A 27,477-nucleotide genomic window follows, 5' to 3' on the forward strand; every position below is an offset into this window, starting at 1 on the left:
CATGTCGGGTCCACCAGGGACACCGGCGCCGGCGCTCGTAAGCCGCGAGTGAAGAAGAAAGTGCGGCCTCGCTCGGCCTGGAACAAAGGGGTGGCTCAGAGCGAAGAAGTGGCCCGGAGCGAAGAGGTGGCCCGAAACGAAGAGTTGGCCCGAAACGAAGAGGTGACCGAGAGCGAAGAGGTGACCGAGAGCGAAGAGGTGATCGAGAGCGAAGAGGTGGCCCAGAGTGACCAAATGGCGGCAGCTGGACTCAGCGTGACCGTCACCCACAGTGAGCACGGGTGGCCCAGAGGGCTCCGAACCGAGTTATGAAAGTCCGGCAGGATCTGTATGTTTGGCCACGTGTCCTCGTTTTACGGAAGCGCGTGTCTTGTGTTTGTCCTGGTTTCTGGATGTGTGGGTTCTCGCTAATGTCCGTGGGGCCGGTTTTTGTGCGGGTGTTGTGTCAGCACACCTTTCTATATGGCCCCAGTATGATGTCCGTGCTTCACGTCGTGGTCCTGGTTGTATGTGTCATTGTGTGCCTGCATAGTTAGTGTGGATCTTTGTGCCAGGCTTGTATTTGGCCACATATCTGACTGCTATGTATCTGGACACCTATGTTTATGTCGAATCTGAACTCATGCACTCTATTTGATCGGGCCGTGGATCTAAGCATACACTTTGGACACCCTTGGGGTCTGCCTACTGTTGGAATTGACACAGAACTAAACAGTCAATTCACCGAAGAGCTGAGTCCATGAAGTTTTCTCAGGACCAACCTTGGGAGACCCCAGGATCTCAGAATCTGGAGACCAGGATTCTAGATCTTGGTTTTAAGAGACCATGGGATGTCTCCTTTTTAGGCATCTGGTTTGTTCTCTTTGAAGTTGTTAACACCTGATTGACTTCATATCTCTTGAGTGGGCTCAAGGCTTGGCCTAAAGCACAGTAAACAGGCTACCTCCTTACTGCCCACATAACTGGAACAGAAATTGGTATCTCTGCTCTAAAAAGAAATTTTATGCTGTTTGACATTATTCATTCATTTGTCAATTTACTGAGCGATCTTTTTTTTTTTTTTTTCCCTGAAGCTGGAAACAGGGAGAGACAGACTCCCGCATGCGCCCGACCGGGATCCACCTGGCACGCCCACCAGGGGGCGATGCTCTGTCCACCACCGGGCGATGCTCTGCCCCTCCGGGGCGTCGCTCTGTTGCGACCAGAGCCACTCTAGCGCCTGGGGCAGAGGCCAAGGAGCCATCCCCATCGCCCGGGCCATCTTTGCTCCAATGGAGCCTCAGCTGCGGGAGGGGAAGAGAGAGACAGAGAGGAAGGAGAGGGGGAGGGGTGGAGAAGCAGGTGGGCGCCTCTCCTGTGTGCCCTGGCCGGGAATCGAACCCGGGACTTCTGCACGCCAGGCCGACGCTCTACCACTGAGCCAACTGGCCAGGGCTGAGCGATCTTAACTGGACTGAACTCACATTTTGCTTATCAATGAAATGGGGAATAATAGGTAGTACCTACTTCATACGGTTGTTCTGAAGATTAATAAGACAATGCATGAAATGAGCCTAATCAGCCCATTGTGCATGTTAAGTGCTTAAATATTAGCCGATATCACTAATATTGTTAGTTATAATAGAGGAAACAAAAATCCTTGAGCAGGTCACCAGAAGAAAGCAGGGCAGATGGTAGGGGTGGCACTGTTGGGAGTAGGTGACATATGAACTGGGCCTTGAAGGCTGAAGGTTTGGTAAATAAATATAATAAAAGTTGTCAGCCTATATTGGTTTATGTGAGAGGGTTTTCTTTTCTTTCTTTTTAAAATTTATTTATTGATTTTAGAGAGAGAGGGAGGGAGAGAGCGAAAGAGTCAGGAACATCACTCTGTTCCTGTATGTGCCCTGACCGGTGATTGAACCGGCAACCTTTGTGCTTTGGGATGATGCTCTAACCAGGATGAGATATCTGGCCAGGGCTGGAAGAGTTTTCTTAACTGAACAGTTTTCTCTCTCTCCAGGCAATGAGAAGCATGACCTTCATGTTACCCCACAACAGGGCTGTAGTGAACCAGTTGTCCAAGACCTGGCTCAGGTTGTTGAAGAGGCCACAGGGGTCCCACTACCTTTCCAGAAACTCATATTTAAGGGTAGGCATTTCTCTTTCAGCTCTGAGCCCTTATGACTAAAGGACCTATTTTAAAACTGCTTAACCTTATCTGATGGTTACTCTCCGTTTTCAAAATTGGACAATTCTTATTTGCTGTTTTTTCATTTATTTCTTCAGCAAATATTTATTGAGGACCTAAAGTGTATTGGACACTTTGAAACATATGGACAGGTATTAGAGTTGAAATCACATGAGGGTGAAATCTTACCTTTTTTTTTATTTTATTTTTTTATTATTATTATTTTTTTTTGTATTTTTCTGAAGCTGGAAACGGGGAGGGACAGTCAGACAGACTCCCGCATGCACCCGACTGGGATCCACCCGGCACACCCACCAGGGGGCGACGCTCTGCCCACCAGGGGGTGATGCTCTGCCCCTCCGGGCATCGCTCTGTTGCGACCAGAGCCACTCTAGCACCTGGGGCAGAGGCCGAGGAGCCATCCCCAGCGCCCGGGCCATCTTTGCTCCAATGGAGCCTCGGCTGTGGGAGGGGAAGAGAGAGACAGAGAGGAAGGAGAGGGGGAGGGGTGGAGAAGCAGATGGGCGCTTCTCCTATGTGCCCTGGCTGGGAATCGAACCCGGGACTTCTGCACACCAGGCTGATGCTCTACCACTGAGCCAACCAGCCAGGGCCGAAATCTTACCTTTTTGATGAAGCACATGGGCAGTCTTCCCTGGCTGTTAGATCCTCTTCCCATTGTATGTTCACCTGGCACTCCCTACCACTTACACATACTTGTATTGGAATTACTATTAAGTAATTGTTTTCCTAGTTGCTAGATATTGGATTTCTCTGTTAAAATAACAAACTCTGAACAGAGATACTGCTGTTGTCAGCATAGTGCTGACACAGAGGATATTGAATGAACAAACTTACCAGGAGCCGGGCTGTGGCAGACCCAATGGAGGATGCTGATTTCTGACAGGAACTACGCCTTCCCCACCCTCTGTCTTCCCATTCCCGTAGGAACCCATTATTTTGATGTCTGATGGGCCAGTTTTATCTCGTTTGGTGCCTTGTCATAAAGAATTTAGTAGTGATGGGAAGCATTTTTATTTATACTTAACAGTTTAACTCCTTGTTTTTCATTTTAAGAACATTTCATTGTAGAATAATAAAGGTAATAGAAATTCACGTTTCAATATAGAGAAAGCACAAGGAAAAAAATGTTCTGGATAAAACCTCTGATAACATTTCAGTATATTTCTTTTATTTTTTTCTCCTTAAGTGGGAAACAGGGAGGCAGAGAAACAGACTCCCTCATGCCCCCCAATTGGGATCCACCTGGCAAGCCCCCTAGCAGGGGATGCTCTGCCCATCTGGGGCTATTGCTCCGTTGCTTGGCAACCGAGCTATTTCAGCACCTGAGGCTAGGCCATGGAGCCATCCTCAGTGCCCAGCGCCAACTTGCTGCAACCGAGCCATGGATATGGGAGAGGAAGAGAGAGAAGGGAGAGAGGGAGGGGTGGAGAAGCAGATGGTTACTTCTCCTGTTTACCCTGATTGGTAATTGAACCTGGGACATCCACATGCCGGGTCAACGCTCTACTGCTGAGCCAACTGGCCAGGGCCCATTTTAGTATATTTCTGTTCAGCCTTTTTGTTTGTTTATTCTCATGTCCAGAAGTGCGGATTTGTGTTTGTGGGTTGTTATTTAGTTATCAAAACTAGGCTCATATTGATTATACATCTTTATAACATATTTTCTTAAAACACTGCATCATCTGTTTATTGTGGCCTAAAGTTTCCTGAAGAAATAAGCTTTAATGCCTACAAGGTCTTTTATTGTACTGACATACAGTTTATCAGCCCCTTTTTTGGCCTTTCCTGTTTCTCACTATAATAAATCTACACTGAAAATTATTATATAACAGTCATTATGCAGGCATATGTCCAGTTATTTGTTTAGGAAAATAGCTTAAGTGAAATTACTGAGTCAAGATACTTCTAAAAAAGGTTACACCAACTTATCCTCTTCTTATTAGTGAACATACTTGTCTGTCTCCTGTATCATTGCTGAAATCTGTTTTCAGTGTTACTCACTTGTTACAACTTGGCATAACTTTCTTCTTTTCAGGAAAATCTTTGAAGGAAATGGAGACGCCATTGTCTGCACTTGGATTACAGAATGGTTGCCGGGTCATGTTAATTGGGAAAAAGGTAAATTGCTTTTTTTAACAGAATACAACCAAATCAAATGACTGTCTTTTATGCGTATTTCTGTGCAGAAGGCAAAATTGGCGAGTCAGATTCTGCATTGGTGAAACTGTCTAAATGTCTCCACTTGTTTGATGGGGTTACCAGTTTTGTTGTTCTCATGTTCTTTGTTGGTTAGAGCTCTCGCTATGAAAATTAGGAGTTGTGCTGCCTCAGTAACACAGTTTTTATGTTGGTGGTGGAATTTCAGTCTGGTTCAAAGGTGCCTAAGACAAGCCTCACTCACTTGGAGGGGATTTTCAAACATTTTGTTAAAATTGCCTGACCAGGCGGTGGTTCAGTGGATAGAGCGTCAGACTGGGATGTGGAAGACTCAGATTCAAGACCCCGAGGTCCCCAGCTTGAGCACAGGCTCATCTGGTGTGAGCAAAAAGCTCCCCAGCTTGGATCCAAGGTTGCTGGCTCGAGCAAGGGGTTACTTGGTCTGCTGAAGGCCCACGGCCAAGGCACATATGCGAAAGCAATCAATGAACAACTAAGGTGTCTCAACAAAAAACTGATGATCGATGCTTCTCATCTCTCTCGGTTCCTGTCTGTCTGTCCCTATCTATCCCTCTCTCTGACTCTCGCTCTGTCTCTGAAAAAAAAAAAAAAATTAAAAAGTAAAATAACACATTTTGTTAAAATAAACTTGTAGATTTAAAAAAAATACTGTACGTGTTTTAGGCTCTCTTCCTTTAACCACTCTTTTTTTTGTGACAGGGTCAGAGAGAGAGACAGTGAGAGGGACAGATAGGGACAGACAGACAGGAAGGGAGAGAGATGAGAAGCATCAGTTCTTCATTGCGGCACCTTAGTTGTTTATTGATTGTTTTCTCTTATGTGCGTTGACCAGGGGGCTACAGCAGAGCGAGTGACCTCTTGCTCAAGCCAGCAACCTTGGGCTTCAATCCAGTGACCCTAGGCTTGAAGCCAGCAACCCGTACTCAAGCTGGATGAGCCCTACTCAAGCCGGTGACCTCGGGGACTCAAATCTGGGTCCTCTGCGTCCCAGTCTGACACTATCCACTGTGCCACTGCCTGGTCAGGCTAACCACCCTTTTTACTAAAATTTCTCACAAGGGGGAAAAACTCTTTGGCTAGAAAGAGTGGTTCAGACTGAAGAACTGAGGGGGGGGGGAGCCATTTGGTGACAGGTGAGGACTATAGCCTCTTGGGTAATCAGAGAGGGCTTTGGCCAGCCCTGCATTGTGACACAGTGGAATTGTTGGTCATATGAAGTTCCCTTACTTTGAGAGGGGTTTGTAACTCAGAGTGGAAAGAAGTGAGGTTAGCAAAGTAGAAGCAAAGAAAATCTAGTCCAAACTTGGAACTGAGAAAAGACTGGCTCTTGGGATTTGGCCTCACAAGAGAATGTAAATACTTTGGAATGGAGTAAAAACAGGAAGATGCTGGCTCTGGCTACCAATTGTTTAGGTGAGAGAAGGAGAAATACTCTAGATTTCTTGCTCAAGGGTCAGGGTGAATGGTGATGGGCAGTGGGCAGAACCCAAAGATTGTGATTGAAGATGCTATAGGACCTCTTGATTGGAGCTGTCCAAAGGTACAATATGTAGACCCAAGTCAAGTCTCTGCTCTATTTCTGTTGGACTGTGTGACTTTAGGTTACAATAACGTCAATTTCACCATCTAAAATAGTACCTCCCGCCTGACCAGGTAGTGGCGCAGTGGATAGAATGTCGAACTGGGATGCGGAAGGACCCAGGTTTGAGACCCCGAGGTCGCCAGCTTGAGCACGGGCACATCTGGCTTGAGCAAACAAAAGCGCACCAGCTTGGACCCAAGGTCGCTGGCTTGAGCAAGGGGTTACTCAGTCTGCTGAAGGCCCGCGGTTAAGGCACATATGAGAAAGCAATCAATGAATAACTAAGGTGTCCCAACAAAAAACTGATGATTGATGCTTCTCATCTCTCTCCGTTCCTGTCTGTCTGTCTGTCCCTATCTATCCCTCTCTCTGACTCTCTCTCTCCCTCTGTCCCTGTAAAAAAAAAATAAGAAGCTCTTAAAAAAGCCTGACCTGTGGTGGCGCAGTGGATAAAGCGTTGACCTGGAATGCTGAGGTCGCTGGTTCGGAACCCTGGGCTTGCCTGGTCAAGGCACATATGGGAGTTGAAACTTCCAGCTCCTCCCTCTGTTCTCTCTCTCTCTCTCTCTCTCTCTCTCTCTCTCTAATAGAAAAAAATGAATAAATAAAATAAAAAAAATAATAAAAAAAAAAGCTCTTAAAAACAGTACCTCCCTCACTGGATTATGGTAAGGCTTAAAATGATAATATAGGTAAAGTGCTTAGGATAGTGCCTGGCATAGAAAGAATGCCCAATAAAAATATTCATCATTGGCCCTGGCTGGTGTATCAATGGATAGAGTGTCATCTGCCTGGTGTATGGATGTCCTGGGTTTGATTCCCAGTCAGGGTACACTTGAGAAGTGACTATCTGCTTCTCCCCTGCTCCCTCTCTCCTTTCTCTCCCTCCTTCCTTCCTGCAGCCAGTGGCTCAGTTGGTTCCATTGTGGCCCCGGGTGCTGAGTATAGTTCTGTTGGAGTGCATCAGCCTCAGGTGCCAAAAATAGCTCAGTATTCAAGCATTGGCCCCAGACAGGGTTGCCGGTGGATCCAGGTCGGGATGCATGTGGGAGCCTTCCTTACTCTCTCCCCTCCTCTAACTGAAAAAAATCAAAAGGGATGGGAAAGGGAAGGGGAAAAAAAGTATTTATCATTGTTATGTTGGTGGGTGTCATTTTGGAATTCTGTTTAAAGGAATTGTAAAATAAAAAAGTAAAAAAAAATAAATAAAGGAATTGTAAAATACCACCTGTCTAGCTATTCTGGACACTTTCTAGGTGGACACTTCAGTTTGGCTGCTGCTGATCAGCCCCAGGTTGGGGCTGAATCTGGCTTCATTCTCTGAATTCGAGTTGTCAAGGCCTTGCCAGAATGTTTACCTAATGCTACCTAATAATATTCTCTCTAGTGTAGAGTCTTTTTTTTTTTTTTTTTTTTTACAGAGACAGAGAGAGAGTCAGAGAGAGGGATAGACAGGGACAGACAGGCTGGAATGGAGAGATGAGAAGCAGTCAATCATCAGTTTCTCATTGCGACACCTTAGTTGTTCATTGATTGCTTTCTCATATGTGCCTTGACCGTGGGGCTACAGCAGACCAAGTAACCCCTTGCTGGAGCCAGCGACCTTGGGTCCAAGCTGGTGAGCTTTTTGCTCAAACCAGATGAGCCTGCGCTCAAGCTGGGGACCTTGAGGTCTCGAACCTGGGTCCTTCCGCATCCCAGCCCGACACTCTATCCACTGCGCCACCACCTGGTCAGGCCTCTAGTGTAGAGTCTTAATAGATAGAAAACCTAATGCATATACTCTGGCTTGCTTTCCAAGAAGCAACAGAGTTAAGACTTTGGTAAATGGTTTAGCCCAATTGTGGCCAGACTTTTTTTTCCCTGACAGGGGATACTGTTCTTGGTGATTATTGGCTTCATTTTATTCTTAAACATTTCATATTTATTTATTCTTAAACATTTTAGAACAATCCAGAGGAAGAAGTTGAACTAAAGAAGTTGAAAGATTTGGAGAAGTCTGTGGAGAAAATAGCTGACCAGCTGGAAGAGTTGAATAAAGAGCTTGCTGGAATCCAGCAGGTAACTTTTCATAGACTTTGACTTTTTACCTTTTCTAAGAACTTTGTGGTAGTACAAATGTGTGTTATAAGCATAGGCTCTGTGGTCAGATTCCCTGGATTCAGATCCTGGCTCTATTCTTTCTATCACTGTGGGCAAGTGTGCCTTTGTCTCAAGTTCCTCACTATAAAAAGGGAAAAATGGTGATACCTCCTCATAGGGTTGTTGTGACAGATAATGTAGTTTGAGCCTGAAACATGCTAAGTGTGCTTTATAAGTATTGTTGTTATTTTCAAACCCCAGCTAGTATCATTTGTGCTTCTAGGACAGCATCTGCTGTGCTAGGATCCTGTATTGTGTGAAATAAAATAGGTAAATTCTCTCAGTCTAGTTCAGTGATTTTTCAACCCGTGTGCTGTGGCAGGCATACTGGTGTGCTGCAAGAAATTATTTTTTAGGCCCTGGCCGGTTGGCTCAGTGGTAGAGCGTCGGCCTGGCATGCAGAAGTCCTGGGTTCGATTCCCGGCCAGGGCACACAGGAGAGGCGCCCATCTGCTTCTCCACCCCTCCCCCTTTCCTTCCTCTCTGTCTCTCTCTTCCCCTCCCACAGCGAGGCTCCATTGGAGCAAAGATGGCCTGGGCGCTGGGGATGGCTCCTTGGCCTCTGCCCCAGGCGCTAGAATGGCTCTGGTCGCAACAGAGCGACGTCCCAGAGGGGCAGAGCATCGCCCCTGGTGGGCAGAGCGTCGCCCCTGGTGGGCGTGCCGGGTGGATCCCAGTCGGGCGCATGCAGGAGTCTGTCTGACTGTCTCTCCCCGTTTCCAGCTTCAGAAAAATACAAAAAAAAAAAAAAAAAAAAGAAATTATTTTTTAAAGCTTTTATTTATTGATTGTAAGAGAGGAGAGAGAGAGAAAAAAAAGCGGGAGTTAGAGAGAAGAACAGGAAGCATGAACTTGTGTATTCGCTTCTCATTTGTGCCTCAACGGGGCAAGCCTGGGCCTTCAAACTGGCGACCTCAAGAATTTTTAAAACATGCAATGCCTGACTGTTTAATCAGAGCCACTGACCCCTTTTCCTTTAGATTATCAAATAATAAAATGGCAACAGCTAACATAAAGCCATTGGTGTGAATGAATCAAAATTAAACCAATATTTTGGTCAGATTGGCAAAAAAATTTTTTTTGGTGTGCCATAGAATTTTAGTAATAGGTTTATTTGTGCCATGAGATGGGAAAAGTGGAAAATTGCTGGTCTAGTTCATTATAATGTGTTTAGCAAAGTAAAGAACATTTTGTTGATTCATAGAAGGTCCAAGCTGAGCATATCTTCGTGGGGTGGTCATTCAATTCAAGTCCATATGGGGACTAATATGGAAAATAAAAATTACCTGACTGGAATCTATTTTTCTATCTTAAAATAATTGGTATGATGTTATGTATACTTTGTAAATTGTTCTTTAATAGTGAACTTTTTTTTTTTTTTTTTTGTATTTTTCTGAAGCTGGAAACGGGGAGGCAGTCAGACAGACTCCCACATGCGCCTGACCGGGATCCACCTGGCACGCCCACCGGGGGGGATGCTCTGCCCATCCGGGGCGTCACTCTGTCGAGACCAGAGCCATTCTAGCGCCTGGGGCAGAGGCCAAGGAGCCATCCCCAGTGCCCGGGCCATCTTTTGCTCCAATGGAGCCCTGGCTGCGGGAGGGGAAGAGAGAGACAGAGAGGAAGGAGAGGGGTAGAGAAGCAGATGGGTGTCTCTCCTGTGTGCCCTGGCTGGAATCGAGCCCGGGACTTCCGCATGCCAGACCGACGCTCTACCACTGAGCCAACCGGCCAGGGCCCATTTTCTATGTCATTAAAAATGATCATGCTTTTCAAAATTTGTATAACATTTCATCATACGTGAATGTGGCATGGCTTACCTAATCAATTCTCTATTATTTATCACTTAATGTTATTTTACCATTTTATATAATGCTTTTTTGAAATCCTTAGATATAAATCTTTTCTGACTATTTCTGATTTTTTTGATAGAATAAATTCTTTGAGTTGGAATTGCTGGCTAATATTTACTACATGTTGTCAGATCTGTATCTGTAACTCTCAGCTTTGATAAACATCCTCAGAGATCCCTGTTGTCACCAGCTAACTTGGTCATTTGCCAAGCAATGTGAATAAACAGCAAGATAATTTAATAAAAATAATGTAAGTGCTGCTATTTGTTAGCACATGTCTGTGTCAGGAATTATGTTAAGAGTTATATATATACTATTTCTCTTTGTCTTCACAGTAACCCTGTGGGTGTGGTTATCATAGTCTCTATTTCAAAAATGAGGACACTGAGGCACAGATAGGTTAAGTAACTTGCTCAAAATCACAAGCCAGCCTGATCTGTGGTGGCGCAGTGGGTAAAGCGTCGACCTGGAACACTGAGGTCGCCGGTTCAAAACCCCGGCTTGCCTGGTCAAGGCACATATGGGAGTTGATGCTTTTTGCTCCTCCCCCTTCCTGTCTTTCTTTCTCTCTCTCTCTGTGTCTCCTCTCTCTAAAATGAATAAATAAAATATAAAAAATCCCCAAGAAAACCCCACAAGAAATGGCAAAAAATAAAAAATCGCAAGCCAGTAAATGGCAGTCAGAATTCAAGTCAGGCCCGTTAAACTCTAAACCCTGTGCTCTTCTGCCTCTTGTATGTAGGTATAATGTGCTGGCTTCACCAGAGCCAGGCCTCAGGAGGAGGCATTTGCAGCCCCAGTGCATTATTACAGAGTGTCCTATCACCGAGCATGGGGTGGCCCAGGGCCAGCTCTTCTGTCTTTTTCTGAGAGATGAAGTTGTGAGTCTGATGTCCGGCCCAGCCTACTGGGGGAATGTGGATTCACGGTGTGGCTGCTTCATTGGAGCCTCAGCCTGGAGTTTTCCATCAGCCTTAAGGAACCCTTGCAAGAATACATTATTCCTCCACAGGGTTTTCTGGCCAAGGATTTGCAAGCTGAAGCTCTCTGCAAACTCGATAGGAGAGTAAAAGCCATAATTGAGCAGTTTATGAAGATCTTGGAGGAGATTGACACACTAGTAAGTAAATATTCACCTGAGAAGAACCAGTTTCCTTTGACTATGTTTCAGTCAGTTTCACTCTTTAGTAGTGCATCCTTATTGTCTGAGGATATTGAGCACCAGCTGGGTGCCTGCCACACACTGCTGGGCCCTGGATGAATTCACAGAAAGATGGCAGTTCTAGGCACCCACATCCCACCAACAGAGGGCTTTTGTTGTTTTTTTTTTTGTATTTTTCTGAAGCTGGAAACGGGGAGAGACAGTCAGACAGACTCCCGCATATGCCCGACCAGGATCCACCCGGCACGCCCACCAGGGGCGACGCTCTGCCCACCAAGGGGTGATGCTCTGCCCCTCCGGGGGGTCGCTCTGCCGCGACCAGAGCCACTCTAGCGCTTGGGGCAGAGGCCAAGGAGCCATCCCCAGCGCCCGGGCCATCTTTGCTCCAATGGAACCTTGGCTGCGGGAGGGGAAGAGAGAGACAGAGAGGAAGGAGGGGGGGTGGAGAAGCAAATGGGCGCTTCTCCTATGTGCCCTGGCCGGGAATCGAACCCGGGTCCCCCGCACGCCAGGCCGACGCTCTACCGCTGAGCCAACCGGCCAGGGCCGCTTTTGTCGTTTTTATTAATGTATGCTAGTAGCAACTAATGCTTATGAAGCTGGGATCCAAATGGTCCATGGTCTCATAGTCAGAGAAACACAGAGCTTCCCTTTCCTGATACTCATGTGACTGATATTCCACCGAGCTCGTTACCTGTACAGAATTCAATCAGACCTGGTTCTTGTGGGGATGTTGGGAATCATTGATGCCATATTCCCTTTCACAGATGACGATGATATTTCTAGTCTGATGCCTCATTCTTGGGGGAACTACTCTGCTTGGGATTTGGGGTGTGGAGGTGTAGGGGGGGTTGTAAAGAAGTAGAAAGTGCTTTCCCTGCCACAGTGAGGTCATGGTAGGGCCACAACATGGTATCCATCCATAGGAAATGATGAAAGAACAAAGTCCATGTCACAGGTCAGTTTCTATGGCCCAGACACAGAGAACAAAGGGCGCTTTCAGAGGGGCAAGAGCCATGGAAGGGTCATGGAGGATACAGACCCAGAGAAATGATTCCTCAAAATGGATGTCTCATTTCACATTGCTGACCCATGACCTATTTGGTGTATTATTGATATTTCTGATGTGTTCTTACATCATTTTCACTAAAGATTATTTATGTGTCAACTTATTTTCCCATAGGTTCTGCCAGAAAATTTCAAAGACAGTAGACTGAAAAGGAAGGGATTGGTGAAGAAGGTTCAGGTGAGTTGTGTGGTAGAGCCTTGCAAAGTGTGAAGTGCTAGTGTATGTGTTTATCTGTTCAGAGGAGGATATAGTGGAAGTATGTGTGACTTCTTTTTTGGTTGTTACTCAGTATGAACCCAGAACATAGCAAATTGCTTCTTTCATTTGAATTTAAATTAATTGAGAAGGAAGATCACTGGAGACCAATGGGGCTGACATACAATTCTAGGAGGTGCTGTATATGTACAGTGACCCTGGAATTGTGCACTTGCAGTGTCGAGGCTTCCTGTCCTCACTGCCCTTTTGGGGCTCAGTGGGCCTTGAGCATTGTCAGAAATCCTGGTCCTACACTTCCCTCTAATTCCCTGTCCTTACTTTGGAGCCCAGGCCCTTCCTGCATGGCCTGTTTCAGCACGAGTCAGTCTCCCATGGGCTCCCCAGGATGGCTGAGCACAGAGACTGGGGTTGGCTAGCTCTGGATGGACCCTCACTGCCATGCATTGATCTTTCAGGCATTCTTAGCTGAGTGTGACAACGTGGAGCAGAACATCTGCCAGGAGACAGAGAGGCTGCAGTCCACAAACTTGGCTCTGGCCGAATGAGGTGAGGCGGAGAGAGGCCGTATTGCCTTGAAGAACACTACCACCAGGTCTGCCCTGTCCAGAACAGAAGTTACCTGGCTTCTCCAGGGCTTCTGGGGATAGTTGGCCAATTGCTAGTTTTCCTTCTCCTACACCTGTTTTCAATGAACAAGTATTGTCTTTACAATCTTGAGTAGAGCACTTATCTGTTTTCTCATTCTGTCTCTGTGTGGCTGTGCTGTCCAGCAGCCCTCCTTGTCCGGGATAGGGCGCAAGTCTTCCCCGGTCTTTCGACCTTTGGGTGCTCTCATTTGTCCTGGGGTAGTTCAGGATTATAGGCCACCCTGGTCTTCAGACACATGGGGCCTTTTTGCTCTTGTGATCCCATAGTCCCATAGATGTAAATCAGAATCATTGGGAGGTTTGGGTCTAGCCAAGAGTGTTGGGAATGGCTTGGAACAGGTGTTTGGCACACAGTAGTACAGGTATCACTCATTGTGACATAATTCCGGAACAACTGGCTGGGTTGTTTATTTATAGACCTTGTCCTCACCTCCCAGTGACTCTGCATAGCCACAGGCCAGGAGATATCAGGGGGCCATTCCTGAGGTGGGGCATGGTTGATGTATGGACTTCCTTGTCCCCGTAAGTCTGTAGAAGGTTAGAACCCAAGTGTTGACAGAGTTACTGCTTGAAACCAAGTCAGAACCATGGCTCAGGAAGGGCAGAGAGGGGCGTAGAGAGAATAAAGCAGGCAGAAGGTGAAGACAACCATAATCTTCTCAGGAGTTCCGTCAAAGGCATTTCTGGTAACTGTACCCTCCTGAGATCTATGTTTCATTCGAGGCAGCTCTTGTCCATTTTGTGGCCATCCCTTGCTCAAGCCAGCGACCTTGGGCTTCATGCCAGCAACCTTTGGGCTCAAGCCAGTGACCATGGGGTCATGTCTATGATCCCACACTAAAGCCAGCAACCCCGCACTCAAGCTGATGAGCCCATGCTCAAGCTGGCGACCTTGGGGTTTCAAACCTGGGTCCTCTGCATCCCAGTCCGACACTCTATCCACTGTGCCACTGCCTGGTCAGGCTCCAGTTGTAATTTTAATAAAGTTGAGAATGGCCCTGCATTCTGGAACTCAAACTGGTCAGCTACTGTCACCCCATTTTAGTACAAGGTGGTGGTGAGGTGGACAAGTAGATGAGTCTCAGGGTCTAGCCCATCCCACCCCCAACTGTAATCACAGCAATTCAATACTTTTCCGTTTTTATGTAGTTTGTGTTGCCTTGGGCCGCAGAATTAATGAAAAGTTACCATGTGCCAGATACTATTTTAAGTACTTTAAATGTATTAGTCATTTAATCCTCATACGACCTTAGAGGTGGACAAATACTAACCTGTGTTAGAGATGATGAAGCCGAAAGAGCGTAGGTAATTTGCTTAAGTCATAGAGTAAGTGGCAAAGCCAGGATACCAAGCGGGGCAGGTTGATTCAGAGACCATGCTCTTCATCTTACAGGCTTGCATGTTCTCTCTCATTTTTTCTTTCTCTCCTTATCTCCTATGTTGGTTTTTCTACTTTTCTCTCTGGTTCTCTCCTATTCGTTCTCCACAGAACGTCATGAAGTAAACATCTTATAATGTTAGTCCTTTGCTTAAAAACCTCCAATGGCTTCCTATTTCTCTGAGAATAAAGGCCAAAGTCCTTCCTCTCCACCCTTTCCCATCACTTCTCAGGCAGCTCTCCCGTTTGCTCTCTGCAGTCAGCCACTCCGGTCTTCATCAGGGCCTTAGATGCTCTGTACCCTCTCCTGCCCCTGGGTCTTTGCACATGCTGTTCCTCTGGACCACTCCTCGCCACCTTCCCACCACTGCCACTGTATCCTAGGCAACTCCTATTCTCTTTCAGAACTAAACTCAGTGCCTCTTCCACAGACTGTCTGAGAACATACCACACCCTTCTCACAGCTGCCATAACTTTTCTTTCACAGCATGTATCATAGTCTGTGATGATTTATTTATGGAATTATTTGATTTAATATTTGCCTTTTATACTTGACTATAAGTTCCTTGGGTTAAGGAGCATCTTTGTCTTGTTAACAGTGTATTTCAAGCACATTGTCTGGTTTATAGTAGATGCTCAATAAATATTTGAAGAATAAGTAAACATTGAACATACGTGCCAGTAGTGAAATTCCCACAGCTGCACTCAGCCACTGAAGCTCTGTCAGCACTGGATTACAGCATCAACAGTCATCGTTTTATTTAAGGGTTGAGAAAAGAGGCCCTAAGTCATGGGCTGTCTGCCAGATGTTCAGGGTGGTGACTGGGGCCTGGTCCTATAGCCCACCCCCCTCAGACCTGCCCATCCAGAGGGTATCTCTGCTTGTGAACAAGGAGAAAACATTCCTTCTTAGTTGCCCACTTTCCTGGGATATGATCAGCCCTTCTGCAGGGGAACATATGGGGTTCTGTGATCCCCAAAACTTCCTTCAGCATTACAGAACTGGAAGATTCTTCCATACACAGTCTATGTAGTCAACAATTTCTAATTATTTTCCAAGGCATAACTTAAAGATTACCTCCTCTGCCTGACCAGTGGTGGTGCAGGGGGTAGAGTGTCAACCCAGAATGCTTATGTTCCTGGTTCAAAATCCTGAGATGACCAACTTGAGCTCGGGGTCACCAGTTTAAGCACGGGCTCATCAGCATGATTCCCAAAGTCACTGACTTGAGCAAGGGGTCACTGGCTCAGCTGGAGCACCCCCCTCCCAAGTCAAGGCATGTATGAAAAGCAATCAATGAACAACTAAAGTGAAGCAACTATGAGCTGATGCTTCTCTGTCACTCTCTCTCTCACTTCCTGTCTCAAAAAAATAAATAAATAAAAGATTGCTTTCTATAAGGAGCCCTTCTTCATATGGTAGTTAGACCTCTTTTAGTTGAAAGAACCAGAAACCTAGTTTCAAAGACATTGTTGAAATGGAAAATTTGCCTGACCTGTGGTGGCACAGTTGATAAAGCATCAACCTGGAATACTGAGGTCGCTGGTTCGAAATGCTAGGCTTGCCTGGTCAAGGCACATATGGGAGTTAAAGCATTCTGCTCCTTCCCCTCTCTCTCTCTCTCTCTCTCTCTCTCTCTCTCTCCTCTCTAAAAATGAATAAGTAAAAACTGGAAGTTATCTCGTGTAACTTTGGGAAGTTCAAGAACAGCTTGGCTTCAGGAACTCAAATACTGCCTGGATCCCTTTCCTTGTACCTTTCTTTGTTACGTCAGCATCATTCTCTCAATCCTGTTTCATCCATGAAGTAGGAAACATGGCTGCCAGCAGCCCCCACTTTGCACATTTTACAGCTTTACTGTCAGAGAGGAACTGTTTTCTTGTTTTCAATTTGAAAAGTCCTGAAGAATCCTCTGGCCAAATCAGCTGTGGCAGGAGCATCAGGGTCACATGCCATAGATAGGGCCGTTATGGGCCCACACTTTTTTCAGGGTGGTTCCCAGAGATAGGGCACAGTTTCCATACCTGTAATGTAGGGAATTAGGTATTTTTTCTACCGTAGTGCATGGCACATTGCTCAGGCAGAATCTGTGATTCCTCATTGTGTGAGTGGAAGCCTGGGAGAGAAGGGTCACTGAGAAGAGTGGCTGAGCTATGCCACTTGAGTGTAAGACATGCGTCCCACTTAGGGCAGAGACTTTTAGATGTCACGAATATTCACTCCTACAGTAAGTGAACCCCTAATTCTCAGCTTAGCGTATGGCCAACCAACTAAAAAGTATATTTCCCACTCTCCTCGTGCTAGCATGGACAAGAGAAGACTACATCTAGCTAATAAGATATAAATAATTTGTACATCTTATGGGAAGCATCTTCAGAGGCAGTAGTTTGCCCTTTCTTCCTTTCTGAGCACAGTAATGTAGACATGATGGCTGGGTTTGGAGCAGCTGTCTTGGACCTTGAAGTAGTAACTGATGAGGATGGCAGAGTAGCAGTATAGGAGCATGGAGCTGGCTAACTGCAGAGGTCTATGTGAGAAGTGAACTTCTGTTTAAGCCATGGTTACTTTTTGCTCTCTCAGAGCCAAAATCAATCTTATATTATCCATGTACAGGTGGGAAACTTGAGTTTCTGTTGTCAGTAGCAATGGAAGGGCCTATAGCTGACTTCCCAGTCACTATAGTTGCGGATTCTTCAGCAGCAGTTCCTGCTTGGGTTCCCATTTCTGTGGTTTAGGGAATATTGGTTCCTGCCTTCCCTACCTTCACTCTTCTCTCAAACCTTGGTGTGTGTGTTTCCCACAGAGAATTTTCTGCCTTGTCTACCCACCCTAGAGCAGGAAATGCTCCATCTGGCCAGGCCCCTCCACACTCTTTCCCCTACTGCCATTATCAAGAGGTAGGTTCCTCCTGTAGGCATTGGCCTAAAGAGAGGGTAATTGACATTTACCATAGGCTGGGCCTCTATAGTCAGATTTCTGAATGCTGTGTGTTCCTGTGAGCCATTGTGTGAGTGCATGTGTGCTGTTTGTGCCTGGGGTTGTGCCTAATGTCAACATATTTAACAAGTAGTCAGTGGATGCTGACCAAAAGAAAGCAGGGTCTGGAGTCATCCTGCTGTGGGTGGCCAGGTTGCAGAGGGACATCAAGGGCCTGGGCAGCACCTGTTTTTTTTGTTTGTTTGTTTGTTTGTTTTCAGAGAGAGAGATAGACAGGGACAGACAGACAGGAACAGAGAGAGATGAGAAGCATCAATCATTAGTTTTTTCGTTGCACGTTGCAACACCTTAGTTGTTCATTAATAGCTTTCTCATATGTGCCTTGACCGCGGGTCTTCAGCAGACCAAGTAACCCCTTGCTGGAGCCAGCGACCCTGGGTCCAAGCTGGTGGGCTTTTGCTCAAACCAGATGAGCCCGACTCAAGCTGGCGACCTTGGGGTCTCGCACCTGGGTCCTTCCGCATCCCAGTCCAACGCTCTATCCACTGCGCCACCACCTGGTCAGGTGAGGTCAGCACCTGTTTTAAGTGTTACAAACCTAGTTCGATATTTTAACAAGCAGTTTAGTTGTACCGTTTATACTACCTGAATATCAGCTGTGGATGTGTGTAAGAGACTTGGGTTGTGGGACCCTCACAAAGGCTTTGAAGCTGGACCATGCACCCTGGCAGTGGCAGAGGGTATAGGTCTTACCTAGGTTCTTGGCCTCAGGCAGGCCGGAGCACTAGGCAGAGAGAGTCCTAAGGCCAGGGGCTGACCTCTCAGAACTCTGACCTCAGAAAGAGAAAAAATATCTGAGAACTCTAAGGGCATGTGTGACAGGGTTGAGGAACACTGGAGCAGTGGGAAGGACATCAGTTTCAGAGTAAGGAAGGATGGGGACAGATCCTCCCCAGAGTCCCCAAAGATACTGGCTCACTTGGCTGGGTTGGGCTGGACCTTTATTTCATGTCACATCCTTCTCACTCCCACCACTATTCTCCTGAAGCTCCGTGGCTCACGAGGTTCCCGTGGAATCAGCATCTGTCATCCTTCACAATCTGGATGTCCTGCTTGGTTTTCCTAGGATCACAGGAGACAGGGGTGAGGCCTGTTACAGTTCTCCTCAGGAACTGTAATGTACCCTTCAAGGATTTCGGCACAGCCTATCCAGCACCCTTCTGAGCCCTACCCACCCACTCAGCATACAGTACAGGGCAGATCCCAGGGGCGCCTGGGCATATCATTCTACAGCGTTTTCCTCTTGCGCACCCTCCCCTGGGAGATTTCAGCGTCTGGGGTTTCGAGCACCACTGCATACTGATGGTTGCAAATCTGTCTCTGGTCTGGACTTTGTCCTAAACTCTAGCCATATCTCTACTAAGATGTGTCAGAGGCTCAAGCTCAACTGTCCACAGACATCATCACCCCACAAACTTGCTACATCCCCTCATTCTTTATCTTGTGGCACCATGTGCCACCAGCCACCCAAGCCCACAAGTTAGAAACCAACATGTTGTTTTTTCTTCCTCCCTGTTCCCATCATCCTTCACATCCAGTCTCACAGCCTGTCAATTCTCCACCCATATAACCATGAGTATTAAGTCATGATCTTTCTCTAAGTTAGGACTGTCCTGCTATCCCTGCACATCTGTGTAGAGTGTTGTAGCTTTAAGAGACTTTCTTCTTTTCTATGATCTCACTTAGTTCTGGCAAGCTCAAGGGTATTATTATTATTATTATTATTATTATTATTATTATATTTTTCTGAAGCTGGAAACGGGGAAGCAGTCAGACAGACTCCTGCATGCGCCCGACCGGGATCCACCCGGCACACCCACCAGGGGGCGACGCTCTGCCTATCCAGGGCGTCGCTCTGTTGCGACCAGAGCCACTCTAGCGCCTGAGGCAGAGGCCATGGAGCCATCCCCAGTGCCCGGGCCATCTTTGCTCCAATGGAGCCTTGGCTGCGGGAGGGGAAGAGAGAGACAGAGAGGAAGGAGAGGGGGAGGGGTGGAGAAACAGATGGGCACTTCTCCTGTGTGCCCTGGCCGGGAATCGAACCCGGGACTTCCGCACGCCAGGCCGACGCTCTACCACTGAGCCAACCAGCCCGGGCTCAAGGGTCTTATTAATGAAGTCGTGAGACCAAATGGGTGATCTGATGTACCAAGGTCATGTTTTGGCACTGCCCACCTCTCTAGACTCATTTATTGCCTCTTTTGTGCTCTTTAAACTTTATACTCCAGCATATCCTCAAATATAAACTTTTTCTTCTATATCTTTCCAAACTTAATTGTCTACTTGGAATTATCTTCCCTAGTTTCTTGTTTTCCTAGCTAATTTCTACGTATCCTTCAAGGCCAGGTAGTCTTCTCTGCCCTTGCCCTGTGAACCCTGTGCACTCCCATCTGAGCTCTTTAGCATTCTGTGTTGCAATCGGCTAACCATCAGCTTGGCTTCCCCCCTAGACTGTATGCTCCAGGAGGCCAGTGATGCTGTCTAGCTTTTATATATATGTATATATATTCCCCCTCCCCCAAAGTCAGAAGTGGGGAGGTGAGGCAGTCAGACTAGACTCCCCCATGTGCCCGACCGGGATCCACTCAGCATGCCCACCAGGGGGCGATGCTCCACTGCAGCCAGAGCCATTCCAGCACCTGAGGTGGAGGCTACGGAGCTGTCCTCAGTGCTGGACCAACTTTGCTCCAATGGAGCTTTACCTGCAGGAGGGGAAGTGAGAGATAGAGAGGAGGGAGAAGGAGAAGGGTGGAGAAGTGGATGGGCACTTCTCCTGTGTGCCCTGGCTGGGAATCTAACACGAGACTTCTACATGTGGAGTCAACGCTTTACTGTTGAGCCAACCAGCCAGGGCCTGTCTAGCTAATAATTATGCCCTGTTTTATCCCAACTGCCTAGCATATGCAGATGTTCAATAAATAATTGTTGGCTCAATGAATAAGTGAACAAATGAGGTCCCTAGTCAGTTAGGGTCAGAGCAAGGAAAAGAACCCAGGGTTTCTGCCCTCCCAACTCTCCACCAGCTGTGGCTTTCTGCTTGGAACCATGTGCATGAATTACACTTGTACTCATTCTGTTAGGGGCAAATGTTAGAGGACTCTTCCCTGGTCAAGTATGTGAAGGAAGAGGCTAGTCATGGTCTTGCTTCTTTCAGACTTGTGTGCACCAGAGATGGGGCCCATACAAGCAAACACAGGGGAAAGTGGGAAGTAGACTTACATCCGGGCTAAGCAAAGCTGGCATTCGTTGTCATATGTGACCCCGTCAGTGCCACAGACCAGGTTGGATGACTGGGAACAGTCTGGAGACTCCGCCATATGCTCACAGATGGGCTGTGAAAGAGAAGATGGGAGGGAGGGCACTTGGTGAGTCAGAGGCAGTGAGGAGGAGCCCAGGGACTCTGCTTAGAGCCAGAGGGGACCCAAGGAGGAGCCAGATTCAAGAAGGCTACAGTGAGCATGAAACCAATCACTCGGGACCCCTTGGCATATTTGCTTGTGTATGCGTGCATGACTGTGTGTGGCTGTGGCTGTGTGCATTAGTGTGTACCTGTCTGCTGAGCCCAAGTATGCAGACATCCAAGTGTTTGCCTGTTTTTATGTCTGTGTGTGGAGTGAGTATGTGCCCACAAGCTCCTGAGGGCGGGTTTGTATACTACTTAGAGGGTCTAGCTGGACTCTCTGCTGCTGGCCCTATTGAGGGCCCCAGGAGATAGAACCACCTACTACTCCCAGCAAGTCCCTTCTCCCCTGGGGCTTTTGAACTCACCTTGGCCTGCATGACCTATCCAGTCCCTAGTGGGGGAAGACTGGAGAAAGAAGACAGGGCTTGGGACGTAAATTGAAGCTCACTCTGAAAGGGTTTCAGGTCAGGCTCAGAACTAATTCAGGATGGCATCAGGGCCTGGGATAGGGATAGGGCTGGGGAGGCAAAGTGGTGTAGCAGTAAAGGCCCTATGCTCTAGAGACCTGAGTTCTGCACGGATTAGCTGTGTAAACTTGGATGAGCTATGTTGACTCTTTGAGCCTATGTTTCTTCATCTGCAAATACTCACATAGGGTTAACTGAAATAATGTATGTAAAGTTCCTGACCCTCTGTCGGGCACAGAGCAAGTGGGGTTGGTTCTGAGGGGCTGACAGTGAAGATGCTGAGGCTGCTGGTTGGGAAGGTGGCTTTGAGCCTCTTATTCACCTATGTGAACCATGAGTTGAGGGTCTCAAGGAGGCTACCACCAGTGCCTTCAGATCCCTGGGGACACCAGGCCCAGAACCAAGGTAGAATCAGGGTTCAGGGACAACTTGGTGTCTACTCATCAGAGTGAAGGGGTGGATGGTAGGGTGTGGTTGTGGGAGGCTGGCACCTCCATAGGCCATTTATTGGGCTAGGGTCAGTTTTTTGGCCTGAACCCTGTGGCCTGTCCATCTACACTATACAAAGCAGAGAGTGCACTTGATCCTGCTGAGCCTGGGCAGGGGGATTGCACTGCTGGCAGGGGCCTTGGAGACCAGTTTGGGGCAGATCTCTTTTTTTGTTTGTTTGTTTTTTTACAGAGACAGAGAGAGAGTCAGAGAGAGGGATAGATAGGGACAGACAGGAACGGAGAGAGATAAGAAGCATCAATCATCAGTTTTTTGTTGCAACACCTTAGTTGTTCATTGATTGCTTTCTCATATGTGCCTTGACTGTTCAGCAGACCAAGTAACCCCTTGCTTGAGCCAGCGACCTTGGGTCCAAGCTAGTGAGCTTTGCTCAAACCAGATGAGCCCGCGCTCAAGCTGGCGACCTCGGGGTCTTGAACCTGGGTCCACTGTATTCCAGTCTGCTGCTCCATCCACTGTGCCACCACCTGGTCAGGCTGGGGCAGATCTCTTGAGGGCCTTGATGCCAGGTTTGGGACTCTGGCAAAGGGGCTGGACCTGCTCAGCCTGGGAGGGCTAGCCTGGGGAACATGCAAGTTCAGAATACCACCATGAAGCCATGCGAGAACAGAGGTGTAAAACAAAACAAAAACAACGCTGCTTTTCCAGCATGGACAGGAGGGCTCCGCTCTGCAAAGGGAAGGCACAAGAGCACCCCAGGGCCAGGACTGCAGGCGGCGGCCTTACCATTCTTGAGAAAACCAGCTTTCCTGCTGACACTGGCATTTCTGAAAGGCAGAACAGCAAGAATTAGGTGATGTTGGCTGTAGGCCTCAGGTCCAGGGGTCTGAGGACTGTTCTAGCCACTAGCCAATCTCAATTCCTTAAGGAAAGGTAGCCAGTCACCAGGCAATAGGGCTCCCAGAAAGCTGATGTGATCTTGGGTTACGTGAATGGAGACAGAAAGTCTAGGATTAGGAACAGTCCAGCTCTGGCCTGATAGCTCATTTGGTTAGAGATTTTTTTTTTTTTTTTTTTTGTATTTTTCCGAAGCTAGAAACGGGGAGAGACAGTCAAGACAGACTCCCGCATGCGCCCGACCGGGATCCACCCGGCACGCCCACCAGGGGGCGACTCTCTGCCCACCAGGGGGCGATGCTCTGCCCCTCTGGGGCGTCGCCCTGCCGCGACCAGAGCCACTCTAGCACCTGGGGCAGAGGCCAAGGAGCCATCTTTTCTCCAATGGAGCCTCGGCTGCGGGAGGGGAAGAGAGAGACAGAGAGGAAGGAGAGGGGGAGGGGTGGAGAAGCAGATGGGCGCTTCTCCTGTGTGCCCTGGCCGGGAATCGAACCTGGGACTTCTGCACGCCAGGCTGACGCTCTACCACTGAGCCAACTGGCCAGGGCCTTGGTTAGAGATTTGTCCCAAAGCACAAAGGTTGCATGTTTGATCTCCAGTCAGGGCACATTCAGGAACAGATCTAGGTTTCTATCTGTTTTTTTCTCTCTCTAAAATACAGTAAATTTAAAAAAATAATAGAATTAGGAACAATCTAGCCTGTTCCTTAGTTAAATTCCACTGGAATTATGTCCCATGTGATAATAAAAATAACAATTCAACCTGACCAGGCAGTGGCGCAGTGGATAGAGCATTAGACTGGGACATGGAGGACCCAGGTTCGAAACCCCAAGGTCACCAGCTTGAGCCCAAGGTCGCTGGCCTGAGCAAGGGGTCACTCAGTCCGCTGTATCCCCCCAGTCAAGGCACATATGAGAAAGCAATCAATAAACAACTAAGATGCTGCAACAAAGAATTGACGCTTCTCATCTCTCCCTTCTTGTCTGTCCCTATCTGTCCTTCTCTCTGTCTCTCTCTGCCTCTGTCACCCAAATAATAATAATAATAATAATAATAATAATAATAATAATTCAATCAGTTTGTGCCAAGCACTGAGAATACATGACTTCACACCTCTCTCACTACTTGTAACAGAGGAGAGGAGACAGCAGTGGATGTTGTGGTCTCTACCTAGACCCCACCTGCAGGACTGACGGACTCATTTCCTCAGCTGCTGAGAGTATTGGCCACTTTGAAGAACTGACTTCAGAGAATGGGGCTACCTTGCTCAAGGTCACATCCCCTACCCAGGAAGAGATGTGGATACAACAGTTGAACCCCTTGTCTCTGCTCAGAACAAGGCTGAAGGGCCTCCCAAGCTCCATATCTCCTCGTAGGATCCTCAGAGGCCTTTGTTGCACTGCACTGCAGTCAACATCCCTCATGGGTGTTACCCCCATGATCACTCCTCATAAACTGTGTGCAGATCTGATCTGTTTCCTGGGGAACTCGACTGACCTATGGAGGAGGCTCAGAGGTAAAGCAACACAGTTTATTAAAGTCAGAGCTAGGATTTTCACATGGATCTATCACTCCCCAACCTGGCTCTTCCTACACACATAGGTGTGCCCGATGGCCCCCCAAGGTCTGAATGAAGTGCTTACAGGACCTGAGCAAACTGTGATGTGACTGGCAAGTGTGATGGGTAGATGAGGAGCCATGTGGTGGAGGAAAGGTTTATGTAAAACGGAGAAGGGTAAGATGCTTCCTAAAATCTCTGAAGGACTGCTTAAGGCCAAGGGAGAGATGAACTCTTCTCACCCTCCTAGGGCAGAGCCCATCTGTACAAGGAGGCTTCAGGGAGGAAGGTTTGGATTCCAGAATGTTTTCTCAGTGAGAGCTATGCCTCAGTGAGGGGCACTGTCTCCAGAAGTGGAGTTCTCCGTCATTAGAGGTATACAAGGCATTGTGGTTTAGCTTCTCTTGGGAGATTTCCAACATAGAGAGGGAAAACGGAACTGAGACTAAGTGACCTCTGATGTGCTGTTTAAGCCTGGTGTTGGGCATCAAAATGCAAATCTAGTCTTGTCTCCATACTGCTCAAAACCTTCCTTGTTGTAATTGCCAGAACTGGAAATTTCCAAATGTCTTTCAACAGGAGGCTGGATAAACGGATACACACATGCAGTGGGTACAACTCAGCAATAAAAATGAGCAAACAACTGATACTACAACAACATGGCTGAATCTCAAACATGGCTGAGCCAAAGAAGCCAGATATAAAAGACTACGTACTATGTGGAGGGGGCACCTTGGGCCACGGTCAAGGGCAGCCTGGGGATTAATGCAACTTTCTATGTGACATTCTAGAACAGGCCGAATCAATGTATGATGGAACCGAGAGCAGTGGTTGCTTCTGTGGGGTGGGTGAGAGTGGAGATTGACATAGAAAATTCTGGGGTAATAGAAATGTTCTGTATCTTGATAGGGGTTGCACAGTTATTTTTTTTAATTTATTTTAAGGAGAGAAGACGAGGGAGGGAGAAAGAGAGAAATGTCATCTTGTTCTACTTATTTATGCATTTGTTGGTTGATTTCTTGTATGTGCCCTGACTGGGATTAAAACCCGGAACCTTGGTGTACTGGATTGGGACAATGCTCTAACCAATTGAGCTACCTGGCCAGGTCTTGGTTACACAGTTATGTGTATTGTCAAAACTTATTGAGTAAAATTCATTAAGTGATAAGATTTTTGCATTTTATCATAACTGCTAGGGGACAAAAAAGCATTAAAAAAATATAAAGCCCTCCCATGGCTGCCTGTCACGATCACTAAGCTCCTTCATTTTATGTTTAGGGCCCTTCATGAGCTGCTCCCGAACTTCCTCCTAGACTCACTTCCTCCTAGACTCACTTCCTAGTGCACCTCTCCATGTCCCTACACCCCAGCTAGTCCTCTCAGTACTCGTCCTTGAATAGGCTCTGCTTTGGCTCAAACTTTTCTCTCTGCCTGAAATGTCCTTATTATATTGACTCAGCCTTTAAAATTTTTTTTTTTTTTACAGAGAGAGAGTCAGAGAGAGGGATAGATAGGGACAGACAGACAGGAATGGAGAGAGATGAGAAGCATCAATCAGTTTTTCATTGTGGCACTTTAGTTGTTCATTGATTGCTTTCTAATATGTGCCTTGACCGTGAGGCTACAGCAGACCGAGTAACCCCTTGCTTAAACCAGCAACCTTGGGTCCAAGCTGGTGAGCTTTGCTCAGACCAGATGAGCCCATGCTCAAGCTGGCGACCTCGGGCTCTTGAACCTGGGTCCTTCTCATCCCAGTCCGATGCTCTATCCACTGCGCCACTGCCTGGTCAGGCCCTGAAACCTTCTTATTCCAGATATCCACATGGCTTACTCTCTCACCTCTATTAGCTTTGTTCAAACATCAGCCTCTGAGGGAAGATTCCCCTGACTTATCATTACAACCCCATTTCAATCCTCATCACCCTGACCCATGTTTTTTCCCTTAGCCTTTTTTTTTTTTTCTGAAGCTGGAAACAGGGAGAGACAGTCAGACAGACTCCCGCATGCGCCGGACCGGGATCCACCCGGCACGCCCACCAGGGGCGACGCTCTGCCCCTCCGGGGCGTCGCTCTGCCGCAACCAGAGCCACTCTAGCGCCTGGGGCAGAGGCCAAGGAGCCATCCCCAGCGCCTGGGCCATCTTTGCTCCAATGGAGCCTTGGCTGCGGGAGGGGAAAAGAGAGACAGAGAGGAAGGGGGGGGTGGAGAAGCAAATGGGCGCTTCTCCTATGTGCCCTGGCCGGGAATCGAACCCGGGTCCCCCGCACGCCAGGCCGACGCTCTACCACTGAGCCAACCGGCCAGGGCCCCTTAGCCTTTATCATCTTCTAACATACTATTTAACATACATTATACCTGTCTTGTTTATTGTCTATTCCCCCACCCCCCACCCATTGCTCAAGCCAGTGACCTTGGGTCTAAGCTGGTGAGCTTTGCTCAAACCAGATGAGCCCGCACTCAAGCTGGTGACCTTGGGGTCTCAAACCTGGGTCCTCCACATCCGACGGTCTATCCTCTGCGTCACCGCCTGGTCAGGCTCACTGATATGTCTTATCGGCCCAGAACAATGCCTTGTACACAGCAGGTGTGAGTCTGCAGAGGTGCCCCAGGCCCTGATGAGGCCCCACCACAGCTGTATGTGACCAATCCAAGGCAAATGCTCCCAGGAAGAGGGCTCCCATGTGCTCACATAGCTGCACTCAGTCCCACAGTGATAGCCTGTCAGAGTAGATGAAAGCTCAGAGGACTCCGGCCAGGCTTCCTTCAGGACCTCCCACTCTGCAGCCAGCAGACTTTAATACCGCCCTTGAGATAGGCCTGCTCCTTTCTACCTCCTGATCGCTAGCCCAGTGGTTTGTCAATGTAGCTTTGAAGTAGAACAACCTCCTGCTTTATAACTGGAAAAATAAAGGGAATCCTTTCCAAGAAGGGATTTTTGCAATTATAGGCCAGAGTCAGGAGTTGAACCCAGATTTCCTTTTTCCTAGCCCAGGGCTTTCCCCACCATGGTGGAGGGGTGCAGGAAAAAGTTACATGTCTCATAGAGTGCTCTAGGCCCAGCATCTGCCCCCACCCCAAGCTCACCTACCAGTGCCAAGCCACAGAGAATCCAAGCTCTTCCCACTCACCCCTGTCCAGAATGAGAAGGGCAGTCAGGGCCAGGGCGACCACCCATAGACGGACAGCCATGCTGATCCTGGGCAGATGTGGGTTCAGCTAGCCGAAGTCTGGGCCAGAGGAAGGATGGGGCCTGTTTATAGTGTTCTTCCCTACCCTTATCTTA

The 27,477-nt window shown here is 47.7% G+C and overlaps 2 protein-coding genes across 4 annotated transcripts; one reads left to right on the forward strand and one right to left on the reverse strand.

The window, feature by feature from the left end:
- Window positions 1-89: 89 nt before the first annotated feature.
- On the forward strand, window positions 90-26,149 carry BAG1 (BAG cochaperone 1). 3 transcript variants are annotated; one of them, XM_066367837.1, is made up of 8 exons: window positions 90-271; window positions 2,003-2,131; window positions 4,230-4,312; window positions 7,902-8,015; window positions 10,962-11,069; window positions 12,295-12,357; window positions 12,852-12,942; window positions 24,774-26,149. In XM_066367837.1, exons 1-7 carry the CDS (start codon window positions 235-237, stop codon window positions 12,939-12,941), a joined length of 624 nt encoding a protein of 207 aa, XP_066223934.1. In that variant the 5' UTR covers window positions 90-234; the 3' UTR covers window position 12,942; window positions 24,774-26,149. The 3 variants fall into 3 exon arrangements, with proteins under 3 accessions (XP_066223934.1, XP_066223936.1, XP_066223935.1); XM_066367839.1 differs by lacking the exon at window positions 24,774-26,149 and adding an exon at window positions 23,771-24,767; XM_066367838.1 differs by lacking the exon at window positions 24,774-26,149 and having other exon boundaries at window positions 12,852-15,091.
- SPINK4 (serine peptidase inhibitor Kazal type 4) lies at window positions 18,344-27,477 on the reverse strand. Its single transcript, XM_066367840.1, has 4 exons — window positions 27,323-27,477; window positions 22,526-22,566; window positions 20,639-20,751; window positions 18,344-18,481 (listed from the first exon to the last, which is right to left on the reverse strand). The coding sequence occupies exons 1-4, from the start codon at window positions 27,381-27,383 to the stop codon at window positions 18,436-18,438; spliced, it is 261 nt and encodes an 86-aa protein (XP_066223937.1). The 5' UTR covers window positions 27,384-27,477; the 3' UTR covers window positions 18,344-18,435.

This window comes from Saccopteryx leptura, chromosome 2 (assembly GCF_036850995.1).
Source record: "Saccopteryx leptura isolate mSacLep1 chromosome 2, mSacLep1_pri_phased_curated, whole genome shotgun sequence".
Classification (NCBI taxonomy): domain Eukaryota; kingdom Metazoa; phylum Chordata; class Mammalia; order Chiroptera; family Emballonuridae; genus Saccopteryx; species Saccopteryx leptura.

Excerpts from the sequence above, each read along its gene's own strand:
- BAG1 (XM_066367837.1), top strand. The coding sequence starts at position 235 with ATGGCGGCAGCTGGACTCAGCGTGACCGTCACCCACA. Across the intron at positions 2,132-4,229 it reads CCAGAAACTCATATTTAAGG|GAAAATCTTTGAAGGAAATG; the intron begins GTAGGCATTTCT and ends TCTTCTTTTCAG. Across the intron at positions 12,358-12,851 it reads GATTGGTGAAGAAGGTTCAG|GCATTCTTAGCTGAGTGTGA; the intron begins GTGAGTTGTGTG and ends TTGATCTTTCAG.
- SPINK4 (XM_066367840.1), bottom strand. The coding sequence starts at position 27,383 with ATGGCTGTCCGTCTATGGGTGGTCGCCCTGGCCCTGACTGCCCTTCTC. Across the intron at positions 20,752-22,525 it reads AGCTGGTTTTCTCAAGAATG|CCCATCTGTGAGCATATGGC; the intron begins GTAAGGCCGCCG and ends TCTCTTTCACAG. Across the intron at positions 18,482-20,638 it reads CAGCTTTGCTTAGCCCGGAT|GAAAACCAAGCAGGACATCC; the intron begins GTAAGTCTACTT and ends CTGTGATCCTAG.